Source organism: Oppia nitens, unplaced genomic scaffold (genome assembly GCF_028296485.1).
Source record: "Oppia nitens isolate AA-2021 unplaced genomic scaffold, nextdenovo-longstitch-racon4-pilon3 scaffold7_pilon_pilon_pilon, whole genome shotgun sequence".
In the NCBI taxonomy this organism is placed as follows: Eukaryota; Metazoa; Arthropoda; class Arachnida; order Sarcoptiformes; family Oppiidae; genus Oppia; species Oppia nitens.
The window spans coordinates 311,241-329,405 of NW_026533251.1; the positions used below are offsets into that span (position 1 = coordinate 311,241).

At 18.7% G+C, this 18,165-nt stretch overlaps 2 protein-coding genes across 2 annotated transcripts; both read right to left on the bottom strand.

Moving 5' to 3' along the window:
• Positions 1–5,103: 5,103 nt before the first annotated feature.
• On the bottom strand, positions 5,104–5,798 carry LOC128963069 (uncharacterized). The gene is made up of 2 exons (XM_054309531.1): positions 5,657–5,798; positions 5,104–5,559 (listed from the first exon to the last, which is right to left on the bottom strand). The coding sequence occupies exons 1-2, from the start codon at positions 5,700–5,702 to the stop codon at positions 5,189–5,191; spliced, it is 417 nt and encodes a 138-aa protein (XP_054165506.1). The 5' UTR covers positions 5,703–5,798; the 3' UTR covers positions 5,104–5,188.
• A 4,765-nt stretch (positions 5,799–10,563) lies between these two features.
• LOC128963070 (uncharacterized) lies at positions 10,564–11,287 on the bottom strand. Its single transcript, XM_054309532.1, has 2 exons — positions 11,129–11,287; positions 10,564–11,022 (listed from the first exon to the last, which is right to left on the bottom strand). The coding sequence occupies exons 1-2, from the start codon at positions 11,178–11,180 to the stop codon at positions 10,709–10,711; spliced, it is 366 nt and encodes a 121-aa protein (XP_054165507.1). The 5' UTR covers positions 11,181–11,287; the 3' UTR covers positions 10,564–10,708.
• Positions 11,288–18,165: the final 6,878 nt, after the last annotated feature.

Here is an 18,165-nt window from a genome sequence, read left to right on the forward strand (position 1 = left end):
TATAAAACTATATCATTATCTATACGACACATACGACAAATTATTTTTACTATTTGTCGGCATTTTATTAAATCAATCCATTCATTATATACCTAAATATATGTGGCTAAGAATATTGATATTTATTTGGTTAACTACTGGAATCATATTACGAAATTATTACGCCGGGGAACTGTATGCACAGTTAACACTGGCACCGGTACCAAATTCAATTGAAACAATAAGGGAATTGTTCGATGCAGTTGACAATAAACTTATTAATTTAGTATTTCTAAAAGGATCGGGATTAGTAAAAAGTGTGCTTGATGTTAAGGTATATATTAAAATATATGTAATATTAATTCATGAAAATAGATTAAGAAAAAAATAATAGCTAACAGATATTATAAATTTATTTAGCTATATTAGCTATACTGTATTACTTTATGATAAGATTATATATATTATATTAATAAATTAATATAGTATATATGTAAATCATTTTTCAAAAACTTTATAATAATTTATGAGATATTATGATTATGATCTTTAATCTAACTAATAATTTAAAAATAACTATTTACAATAAAATTATTTATATTATCTTATTTTATAGAAATCATATAATATTGATAAAAAAGCAATAGATAATCAATTATATGCCGACGGATATGACAATGTTTTTGAAATATTATTAAATAATTTTAAAAAGTATGTGTTTATTGAAGAGTATTACTCTATGGACTACTTGATTCACAAGTGGGGGGTTCCCTATTATTTGCCCCCAAACGATAAAGACTCAATATTTTTTACCACAATGTCTGGCGTTGTATTAAAAAAGTCATCGAAATTATATAATATATTAAGTGATTTGTAAGTTAATTATAATTTTATTTATTAGTATTTATTAGATATTAAAATAAATATTTTTGTTTATATTACAATACAATACAATAGACAACTTTATATGATAAGTGTTGGTCTTTTCAATTACTGGAGACAAGATTTTTTGATTAAAACTCAAAAACTATATAATAATAATAACAATAATAATAAAGATTTTGATAAAAGTTACGAAATTGGACTTAATTTAATTCAATTAAAAAACCATTTTTATATTTATCTGATAACACTTTTAATCACATTATTTATATTTTTTATAGAATTATTACTAAAAAATTTTATGAATATAAACAATAAAATTTTTATAAAAATAAAATAATTATTTATTGTTATTTGAATAACATGTATTTAAAGATTACTTGATAATTATAATAAATATATGTAAATAAAAATAATTATTTTTTTAAATTAAAAAATATTTTTATTTATAATTATTTTTATAATGCAAACAAAATGATATTGATCATTATTAATAAATATTAATTTTTGAATTAATAAAATAGTAATTATTTTTTAAAAGAAAATTTGTATTATAAATAATACTTTAAATAAACTACTGTAATAAAATAAACTAGTTTTTTAAATTTTGAATAGTTTTGTTAATTTTATAATAATGATTATTGTGTTTTATATTTATTTATCAAATATTGCTAAATATTCTTAATAATATTACTTATAACACTATAAATAAAATAAATGTAATTAATTGAATAAATAAATATATTTTAAATAATTTAATATATAGTACATTATAAACTGTAATAATTTATTTTTCAATATGATAATAATTAATAGAAATAAAATTAACTAAAAAAATAAATCAATAAATTTCTAAAATCATAAAAATTTATTGTATTTAATTTCATAAAAAACAGAAAATTACATTTATAATTAGTATTATAATTAAATTTTTATTAATAAACTGAATTTTTGGATATATTATTAAATGATTATTTTAGAAAAATATATAAAAAACATATTGTGTTAAATTAATCAGTAATTTTTGAACAGTTGTATTGTTTTTTATTATTATTAAAATCCCAACATTCTCTGCATAACTCCACCAAATATTTTCTTAATAAACTCAACACAATAGTATCAACCGTTCCCTTAGAAAGTATTGCCAACATTTTCAATAGTGGCGATACTAATGGTTGTATAATTGGACCAAAGATTAGACCCAATCCAGCGATTATTGGTTTCAATAGACCAAACGATCCGTCAATGAGTGGCGTCAAAACCATACCCAACAACGGAATCTCAAACACCGGTTTCAATGTTTGCAATGCCGGCAATAAATCAGATCCAAACAGTGGTGACAACAAGTCATTGATTTTGTTTATGATCTGATCACCCTGGTCATTACTATCACGTTTTTAATATCCAATGATGCCTCCAAACAAACTGAAACAAACAAACAAAATTAAACAATTTAAAAATCTATAATTAATCAATTGATTTTGTTGTTTAAAGTTGTAAATGATTTCAAGCAATACATTACCGGTTAGACCCAATAATACCAAAATCATAGCAATTTTTGTAGACATTTTACTTTATATACAGTATAGTATATTATAACAAACTATTATAATAATTATATTGAATTAAATTAATATAATTAACTTTTGTGCTTTACTTATATACTATTATATTTTGTTTTAGTCCTTATATATACTGTATTATATTATAGTATTGAATAATTCTGTAGTATTGAGTAATTTTGATGAAAAATTCTTAATAAAATGATAATCAATTTTATTAAATTTCTAATTTCCTACTAATTTGATTTTATGCAATAATATAATAATAACAGTAAAATAAACATATTTTATATATTTTTTGGTGTATCATTTATTTATATAATAGTTAATGTAAAAGTTTTTTTAAATTTGATTTTCAATTTTAATAGATATATAATCAATTAAGAATTATTATTTTTTTAATTAAGAAAAAGTTATTTTTCTATTAACAACCGAAAACATTAATTTAATTAAAAAACAATAATAATTTAATGAATTAATATTATTTAATTAATTTATATCATAGTTAATTTTACTACATTTATTATACAAAAAACTTATTAAATAAATTTAATATTTTATAGATATTTTTTTGAATGATTTTCATATAATTTATATTACTTTTGAAATTATATATTAATAGTATTAAACTGTAATTTTTGATATAATATTGTTTTTGTAGAATTTAAAACTTTGTTTGAATTTATTAAAGTTTATTCAATTAAATTACATAGAATTTGGATCCATAACAATAGTATTGTGTTTAATATAAACCAAATAAAATATTAGATCGATTGATATATATTTTAAAAATAATATTTAGTTTTATAGATGCGTTTACTAAAGCGTGACTGATTACTAAACAATAGTTTTAAAATGTTCACAAATTAAAAAGTTATTAAAATAATTAACATAAGAAATTTTTGTTTTATGTGTTTTACTCAAACTAGACAAACTGTATATAATAAATAATATTTATTAAATATCATTCAATGTATTATTGACTGCAAATATAATGTAAATTTATATATACTGTATATATATATATATACAGGTGATATATGTCTCTTTGTTTTATTTATTTGTTTATGATATATAACAACAATAATGAGTGTCTGTGTTTTATAAGTATAATATCAGTTCACATTTTATTATAATTTAGTTAGAAATTTTTTTAAGTTTTTTCATTTATATATATATATATATAAGTAATCACTATAAATATATTAATATTAAGCGATCATAGATAGGCTTAATAGCCTAATATAAGGGTTATCATTTTATCTAGTACATTTTATGTTTTATTCTACTATTAAAATAAGTATAATTGAAACACAATAATAATAATTATTATTTTTAATTATTTCTACTAAATTGTTAGGCAATAGAGTAAAATAAACTTGAACTTAAATTTGTGATATAATTCATTATTTTTTTGACAGTTTTCAACCAGAGTTTTAAACAGCGGCGATGCTATTAATTACAATTATCTGGTCAACAATACGTTGAATTAAAAAGTGACCATGGGCTATGTTGTAGATAAATTTATACTGGAAAATTGTAATTGGTCATATTTTAATTAATTGTATGATTTGCCAGATAATTGCTGTCAGTCATACAGAGCATTTGAACAAATCCAATCATAAAGTTGAACTTTTTATTTTAAAAATAAATATTGTTGTGGTAGTGAAACTATTTTATCGTCTATTGATAAAAATGCCATTTAAAATGCAATTTTAACTTTAGATCTCAACAATATATTTTCTTCAAAATAAAAATTCATAAAATGACCCTAACATATTTAGCACTAATATGAGCCGATTCGTGTCAAATGCTCTGTATCTAGCAATTTGCTGTCGACTATCATTTATAAATTTTTTAAACACTCGACTGTAAATTATCTGCCATATAATACAATTAATTAAAAAATGACCAATTACAATTTTATCCAGAATAAAATTATCTACAACATAGCCCATGGTCACTTTTTAATTCAACGTATTGTTGACCAGATAATTGTAATTAATCGCATCGCCGCTATCATCGCCGTCGCAACTGTTTAAGATTATCTCGTTTTCAACAGTTTTTTGAATTAAGTATTAAAGTAATTATTTTTAAATAAATTATTTCAATGATAAATATCGTAAAGATCACATAAAAATAATCATTATAAATATATTATATAAAAACTACTTTTTATTGTTATTTTAACATTTAATTTAGTTTTATTTTAATGTAAAAGCAATATATAAAACCAACATTTTTTAATTGCAAATTATATTAAGAAATAAAGTTTTTGTTTTCTTTTAAATATAATAAATCATTGTTTGTTTATTGCTAACAATAATACTGGAAAATTTTGAATAGTTTTGTTTATTTTATAATAATGATTATTGTGTTTTATATTTTTTTTATCAAATATTGATAAATATTCTTATTAATATTAGTTATAATACTAACAATAAAATAAATGTAATTAATTCAATAAATAAATATATTTTAAATAATTTAAAATACAGTACTTTATAAACTGTAATAATTTATTTTTCAATATGATAATAATTAATAAAAATAAATCAATAAGTTTCTAAAATCATAAAAATTTATTGTATTTAATTTGATAAAAAACCAGAAAATTACATTTATAATTAGTATTATAATTAGATTTTGATTAATAAACTGAATTTTTGGTTACATTATTAAATGTTTATTTAAAAAATAGATAAAAAAACATATTGTGTTAAATTAATCAGTAATTTTGAACAGTTATGTTGTTATTTTTATTATTAAAATCCTAACATTCTCTGCATAACTGCACCTAATATTTTATTAATAAACTCAACAATCTTATCAATCGCTCCCTTAGGAAGTTGTGCCAAATTTTTCAGTAGTGGTGATACTAATGGTTGTATAATTGGACCAAACGTTTTACCCAATTCAATGATTATTGATTTCAATAGACTAAACGATCCGTCAATGAGTGGCGTCAAAACCATACCCAACAACGGAATCTCAAACACCGGTTTCAATGTTTGCAATGCCGGCAATAAATCAGATCCAAACAGCGGTGACAATAAGTCATTGATTTTGTTTATGATCTGATCTCCCTGGCCATCACTTTCACGTTTTGCAATATCCATCGATGCCTCCAAACAAACTGAAACAAACAAACAAAATTAAACAATTTTAAAGTCTATAATTAATTAATTGTTTTTGTTGTTTAAAGTTGTAAATTATTTCAAACAATACATTACCGATTAGACCCAACAATACCAAAATCATAGCAATTTTTGTAGACATTTTACTTTATATACAGTATATAGTTTAGTATATTATGAGAAACTCTTTTAATAATTATATTGACAATTAAATAAGAAATTAATAGTCAAATTAAATTAATATAACTAACTTTTTTGCTCTACTTATATACTATTTTGTTTTAGTGCTAACATATATTATAGTACTCAATAATACTGAGATTTGATGAAAATTGCTTAATAACATGAAAATCAATTTTATTATGATTTTATTATTAAATTTCTGATTTTCTAATTTGATTTAAAACAATAATATAATAACAACTGTAAATTGAAAAAAATTGGTGTATCATTTATTTATATAATAATCAATGTAAAAGTTTATTAAATGTTGATTTCCAATTTTTAACTTCAATTTTTTTATTTAAGAAAAAATAATTTTTCTAATAACAACCATAAACATTAATTTAATTTTTAAAAATAATAATTTAGTAAACAATATTTAAATAATTCATATTATAGTTAATTTTACTACATTTTTTATACAAAGGATTTATTAAATAAATTAAATATTTTATAGATATTTTTTAATGATTTTCTTTTATATTATTATATTATATATATATTACTCTTGAAATTATATATTTATAGTATAAACTGTACTTTTGTTATAATATTGTTTTTGTAGAATTTAAAAATTTGTTTGAATTTTCTTAATGTTTATTCTATTAAATTACATAGAATTTGGTTTCATAACAATAGTATTGTGTTTAATATAAACCAAATAAAATATTAGATCGATTGATATATAGTTTAAAAATAATATTTATTTTTATAGATGTGTTTACTAAAGCTTGACTGATTACTTAACAAAAGTTTTAAAATATTCACAAATTAAAAAGTTATTAAAATAATTAACATAAGAAAAAGTTGTTTTATGTGTTTAACTCAAACTAGACATACTGTATATTTAACTTGGATATGCCAGAATGTATAGCACCTAGGTGTTACTTTTTGTAAATATAATAACAGTTATACACAAAATTTTAGGCCATAGTGTCATATATGTTTGACAGTGTAACGTAATTTATGATCGATACATAACACATTAAATATTATAGATACAAAAATTAGATGCACATATCACATGATACAAATCAACTTTTTTGCACTACTCCTAAACTACGTTATCATATATACTGCTTAAACTAAGAGCGCATTTTTCAAACAATAATTTCAGTTTAAATAATAATTACAATAAGTTTTAATTATTTTAATGTATTTTCAGTATTAATATATAAAATACAATATATATAAACAAATGTAATAAAACAAATATATTATAAAATTATTTAAACTGAAATTATTGTTTGAAAAATGCGCTCTTAGTTTAAGCAGTATATATGATAACGTAGTTTAGGAGTAGTGCAAAAAGTTGATTTGTATCATGTGATATGTGCATCTAATTTTTGTATCTATAATAGTCATCTAACATATTTAATATTAATTGAATGTATATTAAATTAATTATGGTTTATAGATTAGGGATGTGTAATAGCATTATAAATAGGGTTAGGTTACGGGGCGAACACCAGGTTAGGTAACGGAGCGAACACTGATTTAACCTAATAGGTGAACGTAATTTCTGTAAGACAGTAAATCGCCATATTGTCAAAGCAAAATGACACAAACCCCAAATTTTATTATTAAAATGATCACTTTTTCAACTAATTATGCAGACATTTTTGTACAATACACAAATTTAAATAATGTCTAAAACTTCAATTTAAACTAAAATTTTAAAAATTAAGTATAATAAATATAATGTTTTTGAGTATAAATAGAATTAATTATTAATTTGTATATTATAGCACATAATAACTTTTTTTAATGAAAATGAAATAAAAATTGGTAGAAAAAATATGTTAGAAATTTTGTTACAATTATTATATAGAATTTTTAAAATTTTTGTTTAAATTGAACTTTTAGACATTTTAAAAATTCATATTTTGTTCAAAAATGTCTGCATAATTAGTTGAAAAAGTGATCATTTTAATAATAAAATTTTGTGTATAACTGTAAAATATTTACAAAAAATAACACCTAGGTGCTATACATTCTGGCATATCCGAATCCAACTGTATATAATAAATAATATTTATTAAATATCATTCAATTTATGAATATTATTGACTGCAAATATAACTGTATATACTGTAATGTACTGTATATGTCTGTATTTTTTTATTTATTTGTTTATAATATATAACAAAAATAATGAGTGTTTTATAAGTATAATATCAGTTCACATTTTATTATAATTTAGTTAGAAATTTCTTAAAGTTTTATAATTCATATATAGACACATATAATGATATATAAGTAATCACTAGAGTTATGTTTCTTTGGGAATTCCCGAAACTTTAATATTCATTAAATCGTCGGGAATTTAATATTGATAGAAATATGGCAACATTTTAAATTAAATTAACGTCTATTATTTTTCCCCATTTCCCCGATTTTTGTTGTTTTTTGAGAAAATCCCGAAAAACCCCGAAAAATAGTATTTAAGTGTTTTTTCCCGAAATTCGCTAAATATTGGTTAACAAAAAGTAAATATATAGTCAATATTATATTAGCAACAAATTCAATACTATATTAAATTAAAAAGCAATGAAAGAGACGCTAAGCGTACATAAAAATCACATAACAAAAAATATTGTACTGTAATTATTATTTGATATAAAAAACTGTAATTTTGTAAAATATTATATTTAAGTATTATATCAAATATCTGTATTTGTAGTAAACAATGAGTAAAACAAAGAGTAGTTTAAAATCTAAATTAAATTTATTTATAAAATCAAATAATGAATTAAAAGTTGAAAATGAATGTGTATTTTCTATGGTTTGTTTGAAACAAATTATTATTTCCGAAAGTAAATACAAATGCCGTATCAATGAACACATGTCGAGTGCTTCACATCTTAAACACCGAGAGATTAAAGCAAAAGGTGATCAAAAAAGACAACAATTGCTATCAGAATCAATTCAAACGTTAAATCAGAAAAAAGATACTGAAGACTATTTTTCAATGCGATTGACTGAAACACTCATTAAATCAAACATACCTTTTCATAAAGTAATGTCTCCGGCATTAAAAGGATTCATTGAAGTTTGCTTTAAAAGTGGTACCAAATCAGACAACACTTCAACGATATGAAAAGCCATTATATCTAAAAGTTATTGATAATATCAGAAAAATTGTTGCCAAAAATTATGTATATTTCATTATAGATGAAACAAAAGATAGTTGCGATCGAAAAGTGTTTAATATAATGGTTGGTATATTAAATAGCGAGTATAGTAAACCAATGATAATTGATATAGAGTTCATTGAAAACACTAAACATAACACAATTAAACTGCATTTTTAAATGCTTGTCAAATACTTTGGCCTCAAGGTATAAAATATAATAAAGTCTTACTTTTAGTCACAGACGCCGCATCATATATGAGGACAGTTGGTAACAATTTAAAGATTTTTTTCCCGAAGTTGTCTTATATAACATGTGTTGTTCACGCATTAGATAGAGTGTGTCGTAAAATACAAGAAGAATATTCTGAATTAAATATATTTGTTTCTTCAATGAAAAAATGTTTATTAACTTCGAAATCAAAAGAACTACTTTATAGAGAGATGACTGCTCTACCATTATCTGCTATTCCTGTCATTGGATGGAAAACATGGTTAGAAACTGTTTTGTTTTATCGGACAAATTTTGTTAAAATTGAAATGTTTGTCAACAGTTTAAAACAGGAAACTAACAATAAGTCAATAAAAAAACTTAAATTATTAATAAATGATATAAAATTCAAGAATCAATTATTTGATTCTGAAAATTACAAAATATTAATTGAATCAACAAAACAACTGATGTCTTCAAATATACCAATGAATGATCAAAAAAGTATTATTGATAATACTGTACAGCAATTGTCTGGTTTTGCTAAAGAAAAACTATTGATGTGTTTGGCAAAGAATAAAGATTTGGAAGACTTTTGTGATTCACAAGACTTTGAGACAAAATGTTTGACAAGATATGCACCGTTAAAATCAGTGGACATCGACCGCTCTTTTTCTGAATATAAGAATATTCTCACCGATAGAAGACATAAGTTTACTAAAGATAATCTTAAATATCATTTTATTATTAAATATAACCAATTTTGTGACAACTAAAATATATGTGTTAATTACTATGAAAAAAATAAAATTTATTTCCCGATTAATCTCCCGATTTTGTGTTTTTTTACTCCCGATTTCCCGACAGATTTTGGCCATTTAAACTCCCGAAAATGCATAAGTATAGTAATCACTATAAATATATTAATATTAGGCGATCATAGATAGGCTTAATAGCCTAATATAAGGGTTATCATTTTATCTAGTACATTTTATGTTTTATTCTACTATTAAAATAAGTATTATTAAAACACAATAATAATAATTAATATTTTTAATTATTTCTACAAAATTGTTACCTAAATAGCAGCATAAACCGAAAATTAAGCTATTTAGCCTAGTTGAGATTGTCTAATAATATAGACTAATAATACAAAGTAATAATAAATATAAATTGTTAGGCAATTGAGTAATAAAATATACTAAAACTGTGACTTAAATAAATGTTAGCCAGCATTAATTTTAAAAATATTTTTTTTAATAATATAATTGAATTATTAAACATTTATTTAATTAACAATTACTAAATAAACATATTGTAATTATTATATTTTATTGCAATTAATTATATAAATAAAATAATTTGTTTTTTTTTCTTGAATTGCAAACTAATTTTATTAAAATTGTAATATGAAAAAATACATTTTTAAAATTTAGAGTAAAATAGATTTAGTCTACTGAAAAATACAGTATAATAACGCATTTATCTAAATAAATAATAATAAATCAAATTTAGGGACAGTTATGTTGTTTAGTTAGAGACTCCCGTTTAACAACTGATTGATGTCCTCAAGTGACAGGTATTACTTGGATTTTGGTAGTATTTTCTTCAATAAATTGGTAACAATTGGTATCAAAATAGGACCCAAAATAGGTGCTAATAAATCTATGACTGGTTTCAGGACAGGAACCAAACTATTGGAGAGTGGCTTCAATAGATTGGTTACGATCGGCAGTGATATTATTGGACGCAATAAGTGCAACAATTTATGTATTTCCGGTCCTAACAATGGCGTCAATAGATTTGACAATTTTACTATTATTTTATGCGTTTCATCGTTTGGTGGTTTATCTTCTCGTTCCTCAATATCTACCGACGCCTCCACAATACAAACGGCTAAAAAAAATTATAACAAAATATTATTTGAAAAAAATAATTACTTAATTACTATAACTTTTTAGTATCCATACAAATAGTCAATAATTATTATATAATACATTACCAATTAGTGCAAACAGTGCCAAAAAGATTATAATTTTTGATGACATTTTCATGCTATATAGGTTTCTGTATTAGTTATTATTTTAGTTAGAAAATTATTGTAATAATAATATAATAATTATAAAAATTTATTAATAATTTCTATGCTAACTAATAGCTAATTAATAAAAAATAGTAACTTTAGGTTGACTTATATACAATAAATTATTGTTTATTTAGTAAATTTTTGTTATAAAATAATATATACAATGAATTTCATATTTAGTGGTTACACAAATATAATGATTGTTAAAAATTTTGATATTTCAAAATAAAATATAATTTTGTAAAAATTGACGTAAATGTAATATACTATATATATATAAATTAATAGTTAAATATATTATAGATAAGATATAAAGATTAAATACTATTTAAAACATTTTTGATAAAAATATAAATAAATAAAATTTATTTAGTATACTAAATAGTATATTATTAAAAAATTATGATTTTTATTTAAATTAGAATTATTTTAAATTTAATATAAATAAATAAGTATATAAAATAAAATTATCTTTAATAAATTTTTTATTATTTTAAGTTAAATTAAACAATTCATTGTTTTAATTAGTAATTAATACATTAAAATATACTAATAATCTAATACCAGTTTGATTGAGTTTCATTTGTTGAATCATTTATTAGCTAATAGATTTGTTACGCAACTTATATTTTATAATTATTTGTAATATTATTTATTATTTTAATACAATTGTAAATGTTGTACGCATGGCATGTACAACATATATATTGTTATTATTTAATATTTTATTATAAAAGTAATTGTAATATTATGACATATTGTCATTAGTATGGGTTTCAATGTTTTAATCAGTTATTAGAGTTTTTATTTAATTGTAATTTAAGATTTTTTATTGTTATTAATAAATAATTGTTATTTTTGGGGAAATATTTTGTTTATTTTATTAATATTAATTAATGTTTTTAAGATTATTTTTATAGATATAAAGATATGGCAATATTTAATACAAGAGTCCGCGTTTTTTGTAACACATGGTGGAGGTTTGTGGTCGGTTACTGTCCTCCCGTACCGAGCGAGTGGCCCCATATAAAGGTATATTTAATTTATTCCTAATTAATGGGAAGGGAAGTTGGGAAGTAATGGGAAGATTAATAATAATCTAAATATAATGAGTTAATACTAATGTCCATATAATAGTGTAATCCAAACGAATTTGAAAATTAATGTTTAAAATTTTTATATAATTTAATTTTTGAAATATGATATCAGGATTTATTTAATTTATATTCAAGTAAAATGATATAAAATATTAATCATTAATAAATAATAAGGTTATGAGTATAAATATAAAAGGAAATAAATTAATGTGTAATAAAATTATTTTAATTAATATTAAGTAAAGATAAATTATGATTAATATAATATAATATCTATTATTAAGTAATTGAATAATTGTATTTTAAACTAAAAATAATGCGTAATTTACTTAAATATTATATTATTATGTGTGAAAAATAATGTTCAATGTAATATAATCTAAAATATTTTGAAATAATTTAATATTTAATCAGTAATATGATAAATATGCTATTTTTAAATTATAAATTAAAAACATTTATATGATTATTTAGTTAAATTTTATAATATAAATCTGAAATATGATAATAAATTTAATACTCATAATTAATATTATCAATAGTTTACTAAAATATAACGAGAAAAATTAATTTATAATAAAATTTAAAAATAGGTAAACAATATAGAAACAGGAAAAGATAATTATTCATATCAAATATATAGTTAAAGTATTTAGATAAAAAAGGTAATTAATGTTTTTTAAATATATTAAGAATGCTATTTTTATTATTATTTAAGTAAAATTATTAGATATTTTATATTAGTTTGACGATAAAATAAAAGTATATAAAATTAGTTATTTTGTTTATAACAAATAATTATAATCAATCTTATAATTAGTCAAAAATAATTAAGAATATAATTGCTTAAAAATTAATTTTTTAAAAGAAAATAGTAAATATATGATAAATTATTAAAATATGATATATATATATATATATATTTACGTAATTTAAGATTTTATTTAAAATAATTTGATATCAGTATATATTTACTCAATCAATTAAATTATTGAATATACAGTTCTATGATATATAATAGTAAAAATTAAGTTCAATACAAATGTAATTTAGTATATTATACATGTTTTTAGTTTTAATAATTATAAAAAATACTACAAAATAAATTTAAATTCATGCAAAAAATGATTAAATTAATAAAATTGTTATGTAATAACTTATCTAGTCTAGAAAATTATAATTGAATCACATAGTTTTAATTGTTATACTGATTAATAAAGAAAATTAAAATTATAAAATATATAATAATTTTAATATTATATAGTTATGATTTTATATAAAAAAATAATATATTCAGTATGTGTAATATAAAACTAGTAAAATTTATATAATGAAATAATAGGTATAAATTACTATAAATTACTAAATTTAATTAAATCTATTGTAATGAATATTATATATAAGTCAATGAACTTAAAGTAGTAAAGAAGTTCATTTATATTGAGTTATTAATTAAATAATTAATATCTATTTTTGGTATATATTTTAAATGTGAAATTGAAAATAATAAATATCTGATTTGATATTTATTGTTAAGGTTGTGTGAATATGTTAATTAATGATATATTTTTAACAATTATAAAATGATAACATGAGTAATTATGAAAATAAAAATAATAAATTAATTATAACTAACAAGTTATAAATATTATATAATGTGTTGAAAAATAATCTGTGTCAATATTATAAATGTTAATTTTAAACTCAATAAATGGTATATATTATATAAGTTATAAAAATATTATATTTTAAAAAATATTTATAATTGTAAAATTAATTGTGGTTAAAAATGTAATGCAATTGCAATGTATTGATAAATGTTCATTTATGTTAATGTCAATAACATGCATGTTAAACTTAATGTGTTGATATGTTAAATGTTTTTAAAATTTTATTAAGGTAAATAATTTATGATATAACCCACATTTTAGGCCATGTAATGTTGGCCGGATTTATTGAACAAATTTGTTAAATTTTTTAATATTTACACATTTTATGTTATTTATCATGATAAATTTTTGATAAAATACTTTTCCCCTAATTTGATATTTACCGGTAAATAGTTTTATTGTTAAACAATTTGATATAATTTGTGCACATTTGTTGATTCTATTGAAAAATGATATAATTCATTTGTATTTTTATTGATAACCGGTTATCACATTGATGTTATTGTGGATAATTTTGATATTATCTTATCTTTTTAATATGAATATTCATTGAAAAAAATATTTAAATGAAAGTTATTATTCCCCTTGTTGATTTTATTATTTAATACTGTTGAGTATTAAATTGGTGATTTTTATGTGCACATTTTTCTATGAAATTTTGATTATTCAATTTTTATTGATAATAATTTGATGTTTATTATGTATTTTGAACTTTTTAATTAAAATGTACATGTACAATTTTGATATAATTTGATGATTAAATGAAATACAGTACTGTAATAATTTTGGGGAATATTGATGAATGGGGAATTTCATAATTAAGGAATAATTTATTTTTAAGGGGAGTTATAAATATGAAAATGAACTTTGCTTAATTTAAAAATTTAAATTAAGTTGACTATTATTTTTAAAAAAAATGTTTTACTATTCAATTATGTATTGATATTACTGATACATAAATTATTTAAGTTTTAATAATTTTAAACTGATAATTATACTGATAAATGATTTCAATTTATTAGCGGTGTAAATAAATTGAAACAATATTATAGGAAATAAATGTTAAAAAAACATTTTTAAATAATATATGTATGACTAATCTATAACATTAAAATTTTAAATAATCAATTTATAATAATAATATATATTATATCTTGATAAATTGTAATAATTATTTATGATTATTTGATAAAAATCTAATTATTATTTAAGTAGTAGTTACTATTTAAATAATAATGAAACCTAGGATTAATTATTATATTAATAATAATATAAATATTACATTTTATTATTTAAGACTAAAAAATTTAATTAATTATACTATTAAATATTTTTCAAATATATTAAGATAGATATTAATTTAGTTTTATATTATTAACAATTATTATAACATAATTGATTGTTCAAATATATTTAATTTTTTATATCTAAATTTTAAATTAGTTTATCTTTTATATTATAATAATTATAATAATAAATATTTTTTTTAATAATTAATTAAGTTAATAATAATGGTTATTAATACAATTTTTTTTATTTGATATATCTAAAGTAAAACATTATAAAATATTTTTAATGAAAAATATTATAATTTTATTGAGAAATATTTATTTTTTGTAAACAGTTTATTCTTTTCAAAAGTATTATAGTAGTAATTTGATTAATTAATATTAATCAACATATTTTTAAATATATATAATTATAATAAATTCAATAATTATAACTGTTTGCTGAAATAGGTATTGCTTTATATATTTAATTTTATTAATTTTTTTATTATGTTTTTGTTTATGTGAAATTGTATTTTTATATAATATTGTTATAAAAAACTAAAAAAGTTAAAAAATAAGAAAAAAAACATTTTGTTTTTGTAGTTGTATAAAATATATTTGTTAAAAATTATTAATATCAGTCTGTATACATTAAAAATTACACAAAATATATCATATTGTTATATCAATCATACATAATATTATAGTAAGTGTTGTCTAACCGATAATTTGTTATATTTTTTTATTTTATATATATTGTCAAGATAATTTCAATTATGTACAGTAATTGTTTTAAATTTATTTAAATTTTATTTAATTTTTTATATAAATTTTTTAAAAGTAACCTTGTTAATTTATAAAAGTGCATTTTAAAAATTGTTAAATAAGTTAATTTTATAAATATAAATATTTAATTAATGCTTGTATTTTAATGATTTTATTATTTAAAAAATGTAGTTAAATTTATTTAATTGTTAAATACATTTATATTTATAATTAATATGTTAATCTTAATTTAGTTATTTWTTAATTTTTATTGTTATTCAAATGTTTATTATMTTTATAYTAAYATTAATGTTTTTATTATTTGATATTAGTTATATTTATTTATATATTATATATTTAACTTGTTAATGGGGATAATTTGTAAAACATTTATTTATTTATAAATGTTATATTTTAAATATTTTCATTCAAATGATATTATTATATAATATTTAGATATATTTTATATTTATAAATATATTTCGAATATTTGTATTTTTAATTAATCTACAGTATATAAAATTTTATTAATTGTAAAACATATTTAAATTATAAATATGTTATTTAAATTATAAATGTTATTTAAATAATTTATTTTAAAGTTTTAATGTTAATTATATTATATTATTTTTTTATTAAATGTTATTTCAAATAATGTTTGGGGAAGGGAAGTGTTACGCAACTTATATTTTATAATTATTTGTAATATTATTTATTATTTTAATACAATTGTAAATGTTGTACGCATGGCATGTACAACATATATATTGTTATTATTTAATATTTTATTATAAAAGTAATTGTAATATTATGACATATTGTCATTAGTATGGGTTTCAATGTTTTAATCAGTTATTAGAGTTTTTATTTAATTGTAATTTAAGATTTTTTATTGTTATTAATAAATAATTGTTATTTTTGGGGAAATATTTTGTTTATTTTATTAATATTAATTAATGTTTTTAAGATTATTTTTATAGATATAAAGATATGGCAAGAAATCGTGTTTTTTGTAACAGATTTAATAAAATTTTTATTTTAAAAATTATTATCAATACTCTTACATTACTTATTAAAAAATAATTTATTATTAAAAATATCAAATTAAAGTTAATAAATATGGATATAATTTATTAAAATACATGTCTCGCTATCTATTTTGTTTAATTTTTATATAAATTAAATTGATTTTTTCAATTTTGTTATAATTATATATATATATACTGTAAAGATAATGTATTATTCATTTATTTTTTTTGCAATAATAATATTTTAAATTATAATAATAGTTAATTTAATAAAAAAAAAATTATTAAATAATAGCTTATTATAGATTAATTATTATAGAATTATTATAGTTACTAAAATAACAATTATTTGACAATTCGATGTTTTTAAAAGTATATTTTAATTTACTATTTTTAGTCATTATTTTTACAATATTAAATAAACAAAAAAAACTAAAATTATTTTTACTTATATATATTATATCAATAAAAAAAGACAATTATAACACATATTATTTTGTAAATTATTTTCTTTACCCTTTATATTAAATGAATAATTTTTTAATTATTTTAAAAAAAAAAATTATATGGAATTGCAATGTAACTTATGATTGTTAGTATAATTAATAATAAAGTATAATAACAGAAATTATTAAAAAATAAAAAAATAAATACCAAGAATATAAAATTTTATAGTACATTATAATCTAATTGATGAATATGTTATATATAGATATCAAAAATTATCAAATCTATTGGTACTAAAACAATCATTTGTCTATTTTTATTATTTTGTCATAAGATAGTAAAATATCAAATAAATGACAAAAAAATCATCAGCATTTAAGGTAATATAAAATTAATTATATATTAATATTTTAGTATAAGTTTTTCTATAACTCAAAATGAAAAATCCATATCAAATATAGTCATTTAGATATAATCATATATTATATTACCAATATATATGTATATATTGTTTGATGTTATACTTTTACATTATCGTTATATTTTGATAAATATTTGCAATTAAAATCAAATTTTTTCTTATTTTGACCACCATTAATTTTTTACACAGATGAACCTAGCTGATAAAATTGTTATTGATAATTATAAATAAAACTATTTGTCATTATTGATTAG